Source organism: Parasteatoda tepidariorum, chromosome 1 (genome assembly GCF_982258835.1).
Source record: "Parasteatoda tepidariorum strain Cologne lab strain chromosome 1, Ptep-v5.0, whole genome shotgun sequence".
Taxonomy (NCBI): Eukaryota; Metazoa; Arthropoda; class Arachnida; order Araneae; family Theridiidae; genus Parasteatoda; species Parasteatoda tepidariorum.
The window spans coordinates 66,824,278-66,844,548 of NC_141755.1; the positions used below are offsets into that span (position 1 = coordinate 66,824,278).

The window sequence follows — 20,271 nt, forward strand, 5'->3', positions numbered from 1 at the left end:
CATTTCTAAGATTTAAATGAAATATTAAGTTTTGACGGCACAAAAATTTAAAACTTTTACGTAGTTTCTTATCGAATTTATTCATGCAAATTATGAAGAAGAAAAAAAGAATTCTCCAATAAATTTTTAATACTTACTTTACAAGCTACTCTATGAGGACATAATTTCCCAAATCCCAGTGGAGGAGAAATTTTTCTGAGCAATGTCACAACATCCAAGTGCTTTATTCTTCCTCTGTGAGAAGAAAGATCATTAATTCATTAGAAATGAATTTATTATTTGCCTATAAAGCCATTCTTTTTAGTTTAAAATTTTATATTTGTCACTGTTTAACATGGTGTTAAAAATATTACATCATGTAAAAAATTTCGCAATCATGTATATAATTGATAACAAAATAATTTCACAAATATATATATATATATATATATATATATATATATATATATATATATATATATATATATATATTTGTGAAATTATTTTGTATTATATGCCTATAACAGACCTAGATTGAAATGAATAGCGGTTCACTATTGAAAACCACTCTAGAACTGTTATTAAAAAAATCCAGACATCCCCATATTTACTCAACATTATAAGCTTATAAGGGACCTATTTAAAAATGAATTGTGGTTCATAATTGAAAGTCATTCTAACACCAATATGGACAATCCAATATTTACCCAGCATTATAAGCCTATAAAGGTCCTACATATACGATAATATTAGTCCATTATAGAGAGCAATTTTAGGACCAATATTAGAAAATATAGACATCCCAATATTTATCAACATTATAAGCATATAAGAGACCTAGAGAGAAATGAATAGGTTTCCAATCTTAAAAGCCATTCTAGGACCAATATTAATTTTATTATTAAAGTTATATATTTTTAATGGTTTATAGTATGAAAAATTAAATTTATCAATACAATTAAATATAAGTTATATTTTGTTTTATGTTTTTCCCCTTTCAAGAAATGGTGTCTTTTTCTTCGTCCTTCAAATAAATAAGATATTTACTATTTCAAAATAGACCCCAGAATTTCAAAATATGTGCTTATGGTCCCATAATAGTTTTAAAAATTTGACCAATATTAATTTCTTTATAGGACTCTTGTAGGCTTACGATGTGGGGCCAATACTGGGGTGTCTATATTTTGTAATATTGGCTCTAGAATGGCTTTCAATAATGGACCAATAGTATTCTCCTGGTAGGACCCTTACACACTTATCATGTTTGGTAAACATCGGGATGTCTAGATTCTTCTATATTGGTCCTAGAACGGCTTTTAATAACAGACCAATATTATTTTCTATGTAGGAATCTTATAGACTTATAATGTTGGGTAAACATTGAGATGTCTAGATTTTTTCATATTTGTCCCAGAATGGCTTTCAAGAATAAACCACGATTGATTTCCTTCAACGTCCCCTATAGGCTTATAATGTTGGGTGTCTATATTTTGTAATATTGATCCTAGATAGAAATAAATCTTGGTCCAATATTAAAAGCCATTCTAGGACCAATATTGAAAAATCTAAGCATCTCAATATTGGTCTCTCGGTGCATGTTTTTATAGGACCCATATTGAGCAATTTTTGATCCCAACTGGGGCCCAGGTAAAATTGCTACTAGTGATACGTGTATATAATATTGCTAACATACACTACATTAGAACATTCAAAAACTTCATTTGATCCCATTTAGAGCTAAATTTGTTACGAAACCTTATCAGACGTTCTATTAATATTTAGGTCATAACTTGTAGATAATCAAGGTGGCCACCCACCTGGAATTATCAGGGAATTTTTTTATACTGGAAACAACCTGGAAAAGTCAGGGAAATTTGGATTAAAACCTGGAAAAATCAAGGAATTTCAAGGAAAAGCTGGAATTTTTCTCTTAATTTAAATTATTTTACCATCCACTTTTATTCAGACGTACATTTATTGTAAAATAGTTGAAATATCATCAACTCAGCAATACTTTACTTGCATTAAAATTCTCTTCCCTATTACCCTGCTAAACTAGACTGTCATTTCAAACTCTTTTATGTTGGGAAATGAATGGAGAAATCTTTGACCTCTTTGGAGATTATGGGACTATGCAGTTTCAGAAAGACAAAAATTTGGTGAATGAGGAATAAAGGATTAGTATATTTGCTTCTGTTTATAAAAGTAGTTTTTTTTTTTAAATTCTGCTTTTAGTCTATGGGCTGAATTAATTAATTGTTCATTATTTATATTATAACTTAAAATTGATCCATGAAGTTTTTAGATATTTTATTTTATTTATTTATTTGAGGTAAGCATCTCAGTTTTAATTATTTTGGTAACAATTTCACTTCATTTAGAACATTTTAAATCAATCATTTTGCTTAGAACTTGAAAAATTTATGTATTTAGAGGGGAAAAAATTCAGAACATTCTGTAGTTAGTTATTATTATTTTTTTTTTTGAGTAAAGAAGAAAATAATTTTGTGAAAAAAAATATTAAACCAACTTCCATTAGCAAACTACAACAATAACTCACATCCTATTCAATTTTTAGGTAAATGGGATAAAAATCATTAGTTATTTATTGGTTCTGTAATTGGTCAACGAAACTGAAGAGGGGGTATTAAAAAGAGAGAAAAATTTATTCTAGAATTCATCTTTAATTTTTTTTCAAAACTTTGGCCCATCTTTTATGCTATAAACGGACATATGCTCTTTCTTGTTCATCGCTAGCTATGCCACTAAATAGAAGAAAAAGTAAATATTGTCTACTACAAAGAGATTATTTAATTTTATGCAGGCAATAAATAAAGCTATTGTTTTTTTTCCTGTGCCCAGAAAAATTTGTTATAGGCTAATAATACAGTAAAAAAATTTTCTTCTTCTTTTTAATGTACAGTGATTATTTTTCTTTTCAATAGAGTTTTTTTTATTGGATATAACACTAGTGATTTTTTTCAAAATTTTTTCCCGTATTGCTCTTAAAAATAAAAAATAAAAAAAGGTTTTTATAGTTATAATTTATAGTTATATTTTGATAGTTATATTTTAGTTATATTGTTTTTAATATATTACATTGATGTTTATATATTACATTGTTGTTAATATACGTTGTATAGTTAAAATGAGTGATTTTTCAACTAACTTTTATAAGATGGAAAAAGTTATAAAACATATTAATCCAGCCATTCCAACAGGAAATAGAAGACAATTTAAATTTAAAGAAGCTGTTAAATTGAAAATTAATATTTATTGCATTAAGATTAAAATTAAAGTTATTTTCAGTCATTATAATGGTTATCATTAACTTAAATTTCTATCCAATTTGAGAAATTTGAGACTGACACTGAAGTAAAAAATTTCGAATTAACTATGTATCATATTTCACAAGCAACTGCATCGAATTTTTTATTTAAATGTCTGCTTCAAAATTCAGTCGAGTTTACATTTAAATTATAAACTAATTCACAGAGTTTAGACAATTTATAAATTAGTAATCATTGTTTGCTTTCACGCGATTTACATCCGACAGCCATTTGATAATTCGTTTAATTTGGACTTATAATAATCAGTTTTTATTAAACAAATTGTTTTTCGATAGGTTTATGATATACTAAATATTTATGTAAAAATTTGATGATTATAAACTTTTGTTTTATAAGATAGTTTTTCTAAGAAATTAATGTTAATTTTTTTCTGACACCACGGAGTTGCCTAGATGTAAAAACAAAAAAAATTATCTTATCTAAACTGGGAAACCATGTTAGATTGGAATTCTTAATATATTCAAATTTCTAATAAGAAAAAGAATAAAATTTTAAGAATTTTATCTAGTTGTTTTCTTCTATGGAATATTGAACAAAAAATTTTAAAATTTTTCCTTTACAAAGACTGAACATGCCTTAAAATAATAGTGCTAATTCGAAACAAACAACATTATTTAAACATTTGACTTATGATATTGATTTAAGGAAAATTATTTCAATGAATTTTATAAAGAGCACTGTTTGGATAAAATACAGTATAAAATGGCTCTATATTGAAATGCAGATAAATATAAAAATTTATTGGTTTCTAATCACCTGGAATTATTTTCTTTTGCTTAATAGAAGTATATTAAACAGTACTTATCTAAGGTTGTTTTGGGTCATAGCTATTTGGTACATTCTGTGCAAAAGCTATTTAACACTTAAGAATATTTTTTATTCAATAAAAGTGTTATTTTCTGCAAGCTAAACATATTGTTTCCTCCACATCTATTCAAGATGATATATTAAAAAAATAACATTTTAAGTGAAATACTACACTATTATATTGACTAATACAATAATATTGACACATTTATTGTAACTATACAACACTTTACAGAAGGAAAAAAAACACTCTGACCTGGAAATTTTAAGATTCTTACTGGAAAACCTGGAAAAATCAGGGAAATTTGGAACCTGATTTGAGTGGCCACGCTGAAATAACACTTACACAAATCACTTAAATTTTGCAACTGGGGGGTTTTTATGCAGCAATTATGTAAAACTGACTGTTAAAACACCTACTCACAACATTGTGAAAATTTATTACTGTAAATTTTATTTTTCATTGTTTGTAATTTAGCTCGGGTTATCTCTTTAGACTGCACTCACGCAACATAGCACTCACGCTGCAACATGATTTTCCATAGCTGAGGGGACTATAGTTATCCTTACGTCCAGGGAAATATCATAATGGCGCCTAAAATCGAACTTATCCTATAATGAGTATTAGAGATCTCCAGAGTATTCGAGTTATTTTTTTATTTTTTAAAATTGTTTTTGTGAATGTTAGTGAATGTATTAAAATACTTTAATCTGTACTGTCGTGTCCCACCGAAATATTTGTCGCTTGCGAAATATCTGTTCGCCTTCTCTGTCATTAAATGGTTATAGAGGTCAAAATTTTACCCTCGAGTAGATATAATATTTATTAGTGTTTATTTTTTCGCTTCATGATGCAATTATAAGTCACGAGTTAATTTCATTTAATGATAAGTCTTTTATAAGTCTTTTTTTGTGTTAAAAGATGTTAAATGATCGCTGGAATTGAAATATATTTTTGGCTAACGATATAGTACTTTTAAAAATGCATTTTGGTTGCTTGTTAGAGTAAATATTTAATGAAAATAACAATTTATAAAATAAGTTAACTTACTTTGCATCTGGATCGTATTCCGACCACAAACGAATGAATTCATCTAAATGATGTGGTCCCAGTATGGACCAATCGCGAGTCAAATAATCAAAATTATCCATAATTACAGCAACAAAAAGATTTATGACCTAAAAAATATTACAACGTTTTGAAGCATACAAAAAACACTTGACTTTGACTATTCAAAATGAATTGTATACAACTATCAACACTTTTAATCCATTAAATATCCCTAACAGAGAGTAGATAAAAGATAATCAACCAGAATATTTTCTTTAAAAAATTACCTATTAAATATAATTACAAAAGATAATTACAATGCATTTTATGTTAAGTACGTTAAGTGTATTAATAGTTTGGGTTACCTAAAAATAAAATTAAATTACTTCTTTATTAGCAGAGTATAAATAAAATATGTAAAAACAGATTCAAAGTTCCTTTAAAATATAAAATTCAAATTAAAACTTTAAAATATAAAATTCATATATTATCTTGTTAATGTTTACTTATATATTATTTCTTTGATCTCCTATTTGCAACGAACTGCAAATTTAGAATACTAAGCAAACAAGGTTTTAATCTGTAATATCCAACATAGTCTCGTTAAGAACATAGAAACACACATTCTTAATAGTACCTAATAATTATAAAAATTACTTTGTGTTTTCATAAAGCAAAAATATTTAAAGTAACATTAAGTTTATAAGTTACTTTAAATATTTTTGTATAATTGATTGCATAATTATCTAATTGATTATATAAGTTTTAAAGTAACATTTTTATTTTGGTATGTTAAGACTGTGAGAGCCTTTGGTGCTTTAATTCTTTTATCAGATATTTGAAAAAGCGTGAATCAATAATGAATCAGTCAGATTTTCTGGAAAAAAAAGAAAATTGATCATTTATTTTATGTGAAACTTGATACCAAATTAGCACTCTTATAAAAAAATTTTACAGTTGTTGTTCTTAGCTTGAGATATAATCTTACCAAAAGCTTTTAAATTCCTATTTCTTCCCTTTTTAATTAAACTTGAATTCTTTTTTTTTTTGTAATAAGGATTGATAATGTCTAACTAGAGTTACTCTAATAAAAATTCGAATGTTATGAGCATATTTAGTTAATAGTATGTTTAGTTTTAAAATAATTAAATGCTACTTAAATGCACAGATAAAATCTATTATGAAATTCCGTGTTTATTCGTTAATGGTTTTGAAAATTCATACTATCTAAATTTTAGTAAGAAGCTGAAAATTTTGGCAATAAAAATGCAACTAGCTGAAGACGAGCACAAAATGAAAAAAAATCGATAAAGTATTGCAAGTTTATGTCTTAATGGTTTTTAAAATTTATAACGTCTAAACTGGTGTAAGAAGATGAAAATTTTAGCATTTAAAAATTTAACTAAAAACGAGCGCATGATGTGAAAAGCGATTAAGTCTTGCCTGTTTATATGTTAATATTTCTTTTAATTTATGCTATCTAAATTGCAGTAAAAGGTTGAAAAGTTTAGAATTAAAAATGTAACTTACTGAAAATGAGTACAAGATGTAAAAATATTTAAAAATATTGCATGCTTATATCCTAGTTGTTTTTAAAATGTATTCTATCTAAATTGTAGTATAAAATTAAAAGTTTTAACAATAAAAATGTAACTGAGAACAAGCTAAAGATTGAAAAAGCAATAAAGTATTGCATGTTCGCAGCCCATGCTAAGCATTCATAACCTTGTCAAATGTGATTAAATCGTAAATTCGGAGAATAAAATTGTGTTTTGGCAAAAGTATTGGCGAATGAGTTTTTCCACTGGAAAGAAAAAATATTTAAAAAATTTTTAAAATTTGCATTTGGCGAAGACTTTCTAAAATTGGCAAATACTTTTGATATTTGGCTAATTTAGCTAATAATTTGAAATACCTAGCACGGGTGCTGCATGTTTATATTTCCACAGTTTTTAAAATTCAGACTATCTAAATTGTACTAAAAATTTGAAAAATTTTTGCATTAAAAATGCAACTAACTAAGAACGAGCACAAGATGTAAAAGGAGATAAAGTATGGCAAAGCAACTTCCGATCCGCACACGTCACCAGATGATAAATCTGCTCGCGAATCACATTTAGTCGTGGGCTTGTTTAGGCACGCCAGCATAATTTCCTGCCATCCTTCACCAGTGGCAGATCTGCAATTAAGAAACAATTAGGAATTTTTATTTATGCTTAAAAGCTTATATTTAGGTAATTAAAATAATTATACTCAGTAAATTATAGTAAAGAAAATGTGCTTGATTAGTGACAGAAAGGCCACGGGAGTGACTCTCACTGATCATCAAAAACATTTGTATCAACAGATGAATGGGAAGAGGAAGGTTTTAGCAAATTATTTTATTATTCTTTTAATACGCAAAAAAAGGGAAATTACAATTACTAAAGAGTTTACAAAATTCAAATTCATGGATAAAAGTGAATGTTTGAAGCCTGATTTAACCACCAACATCAATTGATACGTTTAGGAAAAAATACTTCATTAGTTTTATTATAGCATCGAGAGTGTTTTGTAATGACTACCCTTAATATATATTTTTTATCACAGTATAATTACTATTACATTTTACATTTACTATTGCATTTTATATTTACTATTATATTACGTATTTACTATTACATTATATATTTACTATTACATTATATATTTACTACTACTTTATATATTTACTATTACTTTATATATTTACTATTTAATAACGTAATAAGCCTATGCTTAAGTAATTCAATTACTTATAATCTGTCAAGTATAGTAAAGAAAAAGAGCATGGTTGCTGACAGAAGAGCATCGGGACTGATATTCACAAATCAACTAAAATATTTGTATCTACATAAGAATGAGGAATGGAAGCTTCTAGCAAGTTCATTTATTATTCATTAACTACAAAGACATTTCTATTATTCATTAGAATTACAAACAAAATTACTGAGTTAAAAGTCACCAAAGGAAAAGAATCTGCAATTATTTTGCTACCGTATCTCAATTGAAACATTTAGGAAAAATAATATTTGATAGCTAAAATTTTTGAATCTATACATGCATGGGAAGAAAAAGCTCCTAACAAGTAAGTTTTTTGTTCATAAAATACACAGAAAAAAAGGGAAATTACAGTTTGCAAATTAATTTTGAAAAATAAAATTCTCCGATAAGAGTGAATCTTCCAGGCCTTATTAAGCCCTCATATATTAATTAAAACGTTTAGGAAAATTATTTTTAGTTTTCCTTAATTTTATTGTAAGGTGTAGAGTGTTTTCTAATGACCACTCTTAATATATATTATTTAAATCCTTTTATATTTACTATTACATATTTTTTACATATTTATTATTACATTATATATTAACTATTCTAATATATTTGCTATTTTATTACGTAATAAGCCTATAGTTAAGTAGTTAAATTAATTATAGTTCATAAATTATAGTAAAGAAAATTAGCTTGATTGCTGAAGCCTTGGCAGGGACACTCCCTAATCAACTAGAATTTTGCATCTACATATAAGTGGAAAGAGGAAGTTTTTAGCAAGTTATTTTATTCTTCGATAAATACATATAGAAGAAACGAAACGAAACTAGCGAAATTACAGAGACGAAAAAGCGATAATTACACTTTTTTATTATTACATTGCACTTTATTATATAATTATTTCGCAGATAATTATTTAAGTTAGGAACTTTTTTTTTATCAAAACTTTTAAAGTCACTGCTGAAAACTTTAAGGCCTGTTTGATTTCCGGATGGAAAAAAAGGAGTTAAAAGACGATCATTAGAAACTAATCGAAGTTCCACAAAGCAAAAGTTTCATCAAGATTTTTATGTTTCTTTCTTCTTCACTTATTTGTAAATTTATGCTACTTGACTTTTTTTATGTCATGTTATTTGAATTCATGTTACTAGAAATTACTCGACTACATTTATAACGAGGATTCTAAAAATTTATATTAAGTGGGGGAGTACTGTGTGTATACTTTAAAATAAGAATAACGAGTTTGAAATTTGTCAAATTATAACATTCTACTAATTATTCTAAATCTTTCTGTTTACACAAAAGCGGCTTCGTTTTATTAAAAAAATATATTTTTTGTCTTTCTTCAATTAATTAAAATTATCCAGCAGTACCCTAAACTTTATTGACATGACTACTAGCTGTGATAAATCATGAGAATGTTTACATATAATTATATTCACGTACCTAAAAAGCACTAAAACTGCTTGAGGAAATGTTTGAAAATGATTGTTTCTATGTATAGCTGTTTTTGGGTCTAAAGCAATGCGCCCAAACATCTAAAAAAGTTAGACATGAAATAGTTAGCTTAAATAATAAGACATAATATATAACATTCGTATGTAAGAGCAAAAATTAGACCTGCATTCCTATTACAGCATATATGAAGAAGAGCATAACTATTAACAAGGCTACGTAAGGCAATGCCTAGAAATAAAATGCTATTTCAGTTCCAGTAATAAACATATTATGTAATGTCATTATTTTAAAAAAACATATGTTATTGAACTTCTATATCAAAGATAAAGATAGTTAAATTAAAGAACGAAAGAGACAATTAAGATTTATATATAAAATAATTAGTCAGACTGATAAGAAATGATTATTAATTGCTTGTGTTTTAAATATAAAATCTTGCCAAATTAAACGAATTCACTTCTAATTTTTTACACATATTTTACACTAGAAGCGCCACAAAGATCAATTTGGTCTTTTTCTACACAAAGACGAAAAATAATCTGTTAAAATTACCGTATTTCTGACAATTCTGGTTTAAAAAAATATTAACTAAGTAATATTAATATTAATTAGTGTCTTAACTACAATTTATTAACTAGGAATCAAATGATTCCACGCAGAGTAACATTGATTGAAATTTAGTTATTTAGAATTAAAGCGATTTTTCGAAAAGCTGCTTTTGTAAGTAAGGGAGCAAAATGCAATCTTCAGAACCATAAGTAGATTAGAAAAAATATATATAACAAAAGTTAAATGATAATTATTTTACCTGGAAGGATTTCAAAAATGTACAAAGTAAAGTTACGATTCAAAAAGCCTCATTATGAAAGTGAATTTGTGTGCTCTCTATCTCTCTCTCTCTCTCTAACTTATTTTATTTTTAAATTAGTTTTTTTAAATTTAATAATAATTTTTTATTAATTTTGTAAAAAAAATATAATGGTTGTTTCGGCTAACAAATAATTTGAAAGGCTGCGAAGCACTTTTAAAGCTAAGTTTTACGCATTAAAAACATCATCTAAATTAACACAACATATTTTAAAAATAACAAATATTTTAAGAGTTATAATTTTTGATTAAAAAATATTATCTGATTAAATACTTATTTTCTATTATTTAAGAAAAAAATGTAAGAACTCAGCTTTAAAATAAATATATTTTCAATGAATCAAAGGCTAAACCTATAATATTGAATTAGACTTAAAACTGCTTTGCTGTATTTAAATATAAAAGATTTTCGAAATTAAAAAAAATTAGGAAAATTTAAAGGAAAAAAAGTTAATTAATTCGATTATGGAACTTTAAAAAATTACTTACTTTGGCCAGCGTTCAGAAGTAGAAACTGTACAGAGACTAATATTGGCTGAATTTTAGTTATTTAGAATCAAAGCGATTTTTCAAAAAGCTGCTTTCATAAGTAAGGGAGCAAAGTACAATCTTCGGAAACATAAGTAGATTTGAAAAAATAAATATAGGAAAAAAAAGTTAAATAAGAATTATTTTACCTGGAAAGATTTTATAAATGTCCAAAGCAAAGTTCGAATTCCTTCTCCTCTACTGAGAAGCTTTACTAATCGCATCACTCGAAAAAGGCGAAAGAAGTTTATACTAATAATATTCGTTCCTGGCTGAAAGCATCAAAAAAGAAAAAAATCAGAATTGAAACTTAATGCTCAAGATTATTTCTTCATATTCAAATAATGTTTGTAAGCACAATATTTAGAATGATAAAAATGCGTCAACAAGTTTAATTATCTGCATAAACAAATAAACGAAACAATTTATCTATGGTTGTATAAGGAATTGAGTAATCAGAAGGCACATTTATGTATCCAAATTTTGTTGAGTAAAATTTGTTGTATTGTAAACATTTATTTTAATCTGACTAAAAGACGAACATAACTTCTGAAGAACGAAGGAATAAGGATACAAATTTAATTTTCCTGTGAAATTGTAAATATAAATTACCCAATTTCTCGAAAAAAACTTTGATGTGTCAAGTTTTTCTAAGTCACCCTTATGAGTTTTTGGATAAGTCTAAAACTTAAATGTTTTAACAAGTAAAAAATAAGTTTATGAATGTAAAAATTTTTGAAGCTGTAAAAATTAAAAACAGTTTTAAATTAGTCGCTAGTTTTACTCATCAAACCGAAGTTTTATATATTGAAGGAATTCTATATACGCTGCATCAAGTGTAATATATCTGAGTACCAATTTATATTAAATAGTGTCTTGCAGAAATATTAGGTAATGTTTGGTGCGTTTTGCACCTTACGAAAACTGAAAAAATATTATGCATTACTAAAAAAAGGAGTTCATGCATTGAAAAATATTGTTGTACTTAAATATTGAGAGAGATAGTTGAGGAGAATTATTTATTTATGCATATCTCTTGGAGAAAAACACCATTGCTGTCAAGCATTGTAAAAAAAAATCCAGATCCATTATTACCATAAAACTTTCTGTAACAAAAATCCGAAGTACCGTAATTTCTGTGTGTAATAATATTTACTGCAAAATCACTGCAATTAAGTAAATATTACTGTATAGTATAAAGTTTTAAGGTAACGATAGATTATACGGTAAAATGGATTTTATGGATGCTACACTCAGGGTACCAGTACTTATTAACCGTAATTTGATCCGGAATTAATGTTGCCACAAACTTCTTTAGAAGTAAAGGTACGTCAGAAAGATTAAAAGTGCGTAAGAACCCATGACCGAAAATGTCATCGTACGCCACTAGGGACACTTTCCCCAAAATAAACTACTTCTTCATGAGATTTTGAACAGATCATAATAAAGAAGAGCCCCTAGCCGTGTACGACGACGTTTCCGGACAAGGGTTCCTATGCAATTTTAATCATGATGATGTGTCCTAACAGTCCTTAAAATTTGTCACAGCATTTACTCAACCCCTGTCATATGTGATGTTTTTAAACTGCACATTTCGACACAAAATAGACTAAAAATAGCCTTGAAAAAATCTGTAGCTTTAGGAGCAAGAATTAGGCAAGATCAAGTACTTCTGCAAATTCCCCAGCTTGTCCAAAAGTTTGTTCCCCAGTGTAATTTATAATTGTTAACCATAATAATTGATTAACTATACAAATAATGAAATAGTATTATTTATATTGCTTTTTGAATAAATTATATCTAAAAAGTTCTAGAAATAAATAGTATTTAACGCATACAAGCTAAATATGATATTTTAAAAGTAGTTTATAAAAATGCATTGAGTAATTTTAATTTCTCAAAGAACTTTCCGTAATGTAAACTAATAAATAAAACAACAACCATTTATTATTTTTAATGCTATTAATAATGCATAAACTTTTAAAATAAACTTACATTGACTTCCGAATAAACTATGTCTATAAAGCTCCCTAATACGATTATAAAGTCAAAAACATTCCAGGCATCACCAAAATAGTTCTGAAATAGATTTTTAAGAAAAAGTTTGAAATGCAGGAAACATTGCATCGAATATACACGTGAAAAGTTACAGCTTTAATTGCTTACCTTAAATTTAAAAGCTATAAGCTTTAGGAGAAATTCAAAGGCAAAAACTGCAGTGAATATCATATTCATTATATCTAAGGCAAAAGTATATTCTTTTGGCTGACCATAATACTGGAAAATATTAAAGTAGTTCATAACTATTAATAATTACTATACTCCTATAAGAAACAATAAAGTAAAAAGTTTAGATTGAAAATATACCCATATGACTAATTTATTCCTTATTATAACGTATGGATGATTAGCCTACGCCACTTGCGCTGCCATGTGGCACGGTGGAAATTTAGCAGCGCCGTACCGAAGCATATTAATTTTTTTTTTTAAAATCCATGTGATAAGAAATATCCATATGATAACCCACATAATAATATCATTTTCAGGAACTTATTTAAAATTCGTAACGATATTATTTCCATGTTTACTTCTCGGCTCTATAGTCTAGGTAGGATCTTGGCCTCTTTTACTACTTAGCTCTACTTTTTCCTACCCTTGGCCTTTATCTTCCAATTTTTGATTTTTATTTTCACAACTTTACTACTCAAATTATATTAATTTGTACCAACTAAGCAATTCTCAAATTTTACATGATTTGGCTGTCGGATATTTTGTGCCCAGTTCAACAAGTTTTTTGTAATTTTTGGAGCACGGTAAAATTAAAATATGATTCAAGATTATCAGTTCTGAAACTAAAACATCTAATTTTGTTAGTAATCGTTAAAAAATGTAAATAAAATTAAATTCACATATTCGTCATTAATTAATTACTACATTTAAATAATTATTCTGAAACGAATTTGTCAAATTATTTATTTCTATTTTATATAGATTTACTGACTGAACTTTTGAAAATCTTTTTTAACAATAAAACTTAGTTTGTACTTTTATTTCATATGTGTTTTTTTTTATTAAATCTCTACTATATGACTATATGAATAACATGTGGTATTTGCGTAAAAACTCTATAATTAGCCTATAAATAACATCTTTTCCATTGTTATATTTTTAGTACATTAAAAAATTTAGAAGTGGTACACAATTTTATTATTTTTTTTTCCAAAAGCACTTGACAAAAAGATTAGCGACCCCTTAATAAGCTTTAAAGTAGGCGTTTCATAATCTAATAAAATCTTAAAAATGAAAGCATTAGTAAGATAAATTTAAATATGAGCAGAGGTGCCAACTATCGCAATTTAACCGTAATTATTACGATTTCATACATAAGATTACGTTTTTACTGTTGAGCAATAAAATCTTTTGAGTTTTCGAGAGTTTTCCAGAATTTCTGTGTCACCTTTCAAAAAGCATATTTCCTTCAACTATTAAGAGTAATGAAATATTGCAGTCTGCAAAATATTATCGGCCCTGAGTACGGTAATTTTAATGGAATTTCTTTCTCCGTGTATATATTTCTGTGTTATTATACTTCTGATTACTGATATCTAGTTCAGAAAGTTGGCACCTCTGCACGGAGAAGGAGGAAAAAATATCAAAATGATACCTTCATAGCTAAAACTAAAGTGTTGATCATAATGAGAACAAAAATAGCATATTCAAAGTATTGTGATGTCACAAACCACCACACTTTGTATTGTATTCGATGTTTGGGAATGTAACGTCGAACAGGCTTGGCTTTGAGAGCAAACTCAATACAATTTCTCTGAAATAGTAAGAAAACACATTTTAATCGGAAGAAATATACAAAATATAACAATTCATTTTATAACCATCTTTACCTGATTCTTATCTAATTCGCAATTTTTGAATTCTTGTTCTCCTTCATTTTGGAAAGTGACTATGACAAAACCAACGAAAATGTTAACCATAAAAAATGCGATTATGATTATATATACGATAAAATATACAGCTACCAGCGGATTGTAATTGTATAAAGGACCAATATTTTCTGCATGAGAATCTATGGCAACATAGAGTAATCTGAAATAGAAAAGTTTAATCTTTTAGCTTCTACAAGAAAATAAAGTTTTTATTTCAATGATAATATAATCATTTATTGGGGAACAATGTACCTTTGAAATAATTTTTTTTATTCTTGATGCTAAAAAGGTAAATTTTTGTGTGTTAATTATGTATGTACAATCTAGCTGATGTACCAAGTCTAATAAAATTAATTTTAAAAATTGGAAAGCAAACTTTCAAATTAGTGTTTAATTACCTGAAATTAAACACATTTCTGACATTAAATTTTTAAAAACATTTTAGTTTTTTTTAAAAATATATAAATTATGTCATAAATTAAAAGCTATTATTATTATTAGAACAAATATTGCATAAAAGCTTTCAAAAATACATACAAATAGTAAAAATTAATTTAAAAGAAACATTTGAGTTTTAAACTATAAAATTTAAAGTCAGTTCAAATTATTTGATTTATTTTGTTAGAAATATAAAGATGGAAAGAAATGCTTTTATTTAAGTAAAATTAACGTTTGCATTTTAAGCAACAAAACCTGAAGTCATTTCAAGTTCTTCCTTCTTCAATTCTTGAATCAAATTATTTCATTATTTTTTGTTAAATATCAATAAAAAATAGCTTTTGTTTGAAGCAATTGTCTTGAATTTTATATTATGAAACTTAAGAATATTTAATTAATTTTTTCATTTAATTTCAAATAAATACATTTTAGATAGTTTTTGTGACAAAGGTTTAAAAGGTCGAAATTATTGGAAAAATATTGTTTAAGAGACTCTTTTTGATTTTATGTAGTTAAGAAAGTATAACGATTAAGAACGATTTCTCACCGAATTTCACTGTCTTTTTGTTAAATATAAAACTTGGCATATGAAGCATAAAGTTATGAAATATAAAGTTACTTGGCATATGAAGGTTGTACATACAAAACTGTCAGAAAAAAATTTTGGGTCTATCAATAAAATACAAAATATATAAAATAGAATAAATTTCCAAAGTTTCAACCGTCTACAAAATGATAGATAAAATTTTAAGCTTGGAAAAAGTCTATATTTCTTTAAATAAAAAACTACATTGTATCATTGAAGTTTATTATTTTTTTAAAACTTTTTTGCTATTAATATTTCGTTATTCGAAGTTTATAGAGAGTGTCTTTTTAGTTTAAGCCTGTTATAAAAACAAGCCGGTAAATTATTGTTACAAATGAATGTCTCTTGAGATTTAATTTAATTTTTAAAAACAATTTTAAAATCTGGAAATCACTTTGTATTCAAAAGTAAAATTGAATTGGGAATTCAAATTTGAAAACGATTCAAAAAGCCTCATTATGAAATTGAATTTGTGCTCTCTCTTTAGCTTATTTTATTTTTAAATAAATTTTTTTAAATTTGATATAATTTTTTTTTAATTTTGCAAAAATAAATTATGGTTGTTTTTGCTAACAAATAGTTTAAAAGGTAACATTGGCAAGTGCGAAGCACTTTTAAAGCCAAGTTTAATACATTAAGAACAACATCTAAATTAACTCAACATATTTTGAAATTAACAAATATTTTAAGTGCTATAATATTTGATTAAAAGATATCTGATTAAATACTTGTTTTCTATTATTTGAGAAAAAAAATGTAAGAATTCAGCTTTATAAGAAATATATTTTCAATGAATCAAATGATAAACCTATACTACTGAATTTGACTTAAAACTGCTTTGCTGCATTTAAATATAAAAGATTTTCGAAATTAAAAATAAAATTAGGAGAAGTTAAAGGAAAAAAGTTAATTAATTAGATTATGGAAAGTTAAAAAAAACACTTACTTTGGCCAGCCTTCAAAAGTAGAAACTGTACAGAGACTAAGCATAGCTTTGGCAACGTCGTCAAAATTAAATTCATTATTATCCCAAATTCTATCTTCTATAGAAATTTTCATTGTTTCACCCCCTTGATAAACAACATATTGGCCTCTGTAAAATGAGATGCATAAGTATTTGTCTACGTAAATCTTATGAAAACATATACAAATGTCAATAATTTATTCGTTGCTTCACTTGTGTTAAAAAATAATTAAATGTAAAACAAAAACTATACTTTATTTTATTCAAAAGTAATAACAACGAAATTTCTACTTTATCTTTCATTTAAGACATTCCATAAAATCAATTGCTCGTAATTTTGATCAATTCAGTTTTTAATTAAAAATAAATCTAAAGGGTTGTATTTTTCATTCCAAAAACTACACTGTAAAAAATTCTGGATCAAATTACAGTAAAAAGTACCAGTACTTAAGGGTGCATCATCCTTAAATCCGTTTTATTATAAAATCCATTTTTACCGAAAAGTATGTTTTGCAGTAATATTTATTTATAATTATATTTATAACTAAAGTGATAGAGTTGTTTCATGGTGTTTGATACTGTGAAAATTACGATTTAACAATTTTCTTTTCGAAACATGTACCGTTAAAAATGAATTTTACTATAAAAAGTACTGTCACCTGAATGCCCACACTTTTTTTCAGTAAACTTTTGATCTAAAAATTGTTACAGTGTAGAAGTAGAGGCATGATTAGTAAAGTTGAGCACTATGTTAGAAGATGATAATATCGCAGCCAGCACCAAAAGATTTTTTCTCTAAGTGTTGTGCTGGTAGATAAATGTTATTAAAATCAGTAGGTCGGAAATATTATAATTTAAATAAAAAACCATAACCACTTGCTAAATCAATTATTGTTTTTTAAGCGTCGCTTTAAAAAGAAAGTTTAAATTACCAAGTCAAAATGTTTCAAGAGTTCAATTCAAATTCTATAATATAGGCTTGAAATTTTGAAGAAAGCTATTTATTAGGTAGTGATTGACAAGCTCTGCTCCAAAATATCACTAGCTCTTATTTTATCCAAACGTAAGCCACTCTCAAATTTCAGAGGGAAAAAAAATATGTTGGTCCTGAACCACAGCTTTCTAACATCTAAAGACATTTGTACACCAAATCACATCAAAATTAGAAATGAAAATGGAAATCCTAGTCATTTATGTCCTTTTTTACTATAAAAAGTTTGCATTTAATTAATAGTAAAAGGAAATGTAAGATAAATTTTACTACAATTAATAAATTTCAATTTGTCCTGCTACAGAGAAATTCAAATTATGTTCTCATAAGTTTAAAAAATTTAAACTTTGTATGTGATATTGCACTTTTATTTTGAAAATCTTATTTTAAAATAACTATAAGATGTGTATTATTTATAAAGATATGCAATCATTTGTAGATATTACATTTCACAAGGATAACTTTGACAGGAGAATCTACTATGCTTTTCTCGTTTTGAGAAAGTTATCTTAATTTATTACAGTGCTTTTTTCCAGTTCGCTAAAATATTGTTTTTTAAGTAATACATACTGACATTCTTCTTCAGTCATTTTCGATTCATCATTGCAACGGTAAAACTTTCCCTGCAAAAATAGAAGATGAATAGTAAGAATCTTTTTTTTTAAACTCCTAAAATAACTTAAATCTGTAGTTAGATAATTTCGCTTTTAAATTAATAATTAAAATCCATTGTTCTGTAATAATATTAAAATAGAAGGTATGGCATGATAAGGTATGAGATAAAATAATATTTGTATGCTTAAAGTTTGAAACAATCACTATTTGTATTTATAAAAAGATTTCATATCAGATAAATTTAAAATTTCACTATGCACAAAAATATCACAGCATCACAAAAAGCTTGCAAAATGCAATGCTCACAAAAATCACAAAAGCAATAAATATCGGGATATATACAACTATGATAGAGAAAGAATGCCACAAAGATTTACTAAAGCATTGAGTCCTGTTTGAAAGTGGCAATATTTGTTTCTTTTTTTTAAATAAACTTTCACTCAAATTAACAAAAAGTACTATCAACAACTAAGGAAAATGTTGTTTTTGTTAAACAAAAGGTCTCAAAAATGCACGAGATTTTTCCTATATTTAAATGTTTTGTGTAAATGTTTGCGTAGTTTAGTATCTACTTTGTTTGAAGTAAGTATGTAAACGAAGATAAAATTGAAAAGCAAATCATTAGTAAACTTTTGAATGTTATGTAAAATGTACTGAAAATAGTTATATTAAAAGTAAGTATTCAAATGTATTGACATTGTATTATTATAGATTTAATTATGAAGATTCAGTTAGGATGACATTTTCACTCTCTTTATTTCAGTTTACAGCATATGAAATAATGCAGTTTAGGGTACAATATGTTTTTTTAAAACTGCTATGACTTCTATTTAATTATAATTGTTTACATCATATTTGAGATTATAACTGTTAATACTATAATTGTGATTATATCTGTTAATATAACAATTGTGATCAGAACTGTTCAAATCATAATTGTGATCATAACTGTAAGTATTATAATTGCGATCATAACTTTTAATATCATAATTGGATTATAACTATTAATAATGTAATTGTGTTCATAAAGGGTTAATCAAGAAGTTAAAAATAACCATTTCTATTCAGTAATAGTAAAATAAGACGAATTATAGTATTAAGCATTTTTGATTAAAATTTTTAGTTCATGAAAAATTATTCCATTATTTATGTTTAAACTTAAAAACATATAAACTTAAAAGAAATTTGTCATATTTGCGATTTGGTTTAAAAATTGCAAGAAGTATTAATATTTACCACCGAAAAATCTTCGTATGGTTTAAATACATCATTATGTATTAAATAATTTCATAACTTTAAAAAAAATAACGTTTTACGAGATGATTAATGATAAAGAAATGCATTAAAATCTAAAAAAAGCAAGAGAATGTGGATTTTTGAGACTTTTATTTAAAGGTATGTTATAAATAAAAAGAATTAGTAAACCTAATTTTACATATGATAAAACAAAACAAAATTATTTTGAAAAAAAAAGTATATTTTATTAGAAACCACTGCATAGTTTACATTCATAACACAAAAACTTAACTTTAAACTGAAACAAAATATAATAGTAACATAATATTAAAAAAATGAAAGAATGAAATGTCGATGCGATATAAAAATGTGCTTTTTTGTGCTGAATAGAAGAAAGTGTGTTAAAAGGATAGGATAGAGTGCAAATGCTGGGAATAATAAAGGGATATCTAAGTTCATTCTCATAACAATTCAAAGTGCTTTGGTGCAAACTTATGCTTGAAATACTTAATTGAAATCATGTTAAGTAAAGATCTTGTCGTGATTTTAGAGTATAATATTTTATTGTTAAAACGATAAGCACGCGATTAATATGCATTGAAATTCTAACTCATTAATGCACAAGTCAAAAATTTTCAAATAGTAGTATATAAGTAAAAAACTAAGCATCTTC

The 20,271-nt window shown here is 26.0% G+C and overlaps 1 protein-coding gene across 1 annotated transcript in view; it reads right to left on the reverse strand.

The window, feature by feature from the left end:
• The window catches only part of LOC107444401 (muscle calcium channel subunit alpha-1), a 221,011-nt gene that overhangs the window by 15,805 nt on the left and 184,935 nt on the right, over positions 1-20,271 (reverse strand). Inside the window, exons 26-37 of the mRNA XM_043039109.3 lie at positions 18,318-18,370; positions 16,739-16,885; positions 14,727-14,928; positions 14,492-14,650; positions 12,994-13,104; positions 12,823-12,906; positions 10,977-11,099; positions 9,595-9,660; positions 9,421-9,512; positions 7,207-7,366; positions 5,188-5,315; positions 138-234 (exon numbers count right to left, since the gene is read on the reverse strand). Coding sequence (XP_042895043.3) covers positions 138-234; positions 5,188-5,315; positions 7,207-7,366; positions 9,421-9,512; positions 9,595-9,660; positions 10,977-11,099; positions 12,823-12,906; positions 12,994-13,104; positions 14,492-14,650; positions 14,727-14,928; positions 16,739-16,885; positions 18,318-18,370 — 1,422 coding nt within the window. The remainder of the gene's footprint in view (positions 1-137; positions 235-5,187; positions 5,316-7,206; positions 7,367-9,420; positions 9,513-9,594; positions 9,661-10,976; positions 11,100-12,822; positions 12,907-12,993; positions 13,105-14,491; positions 14,651-14,726; positions 14,929-16,738; positions 16,886-18,317; positions 18,371-20,271) is intronic.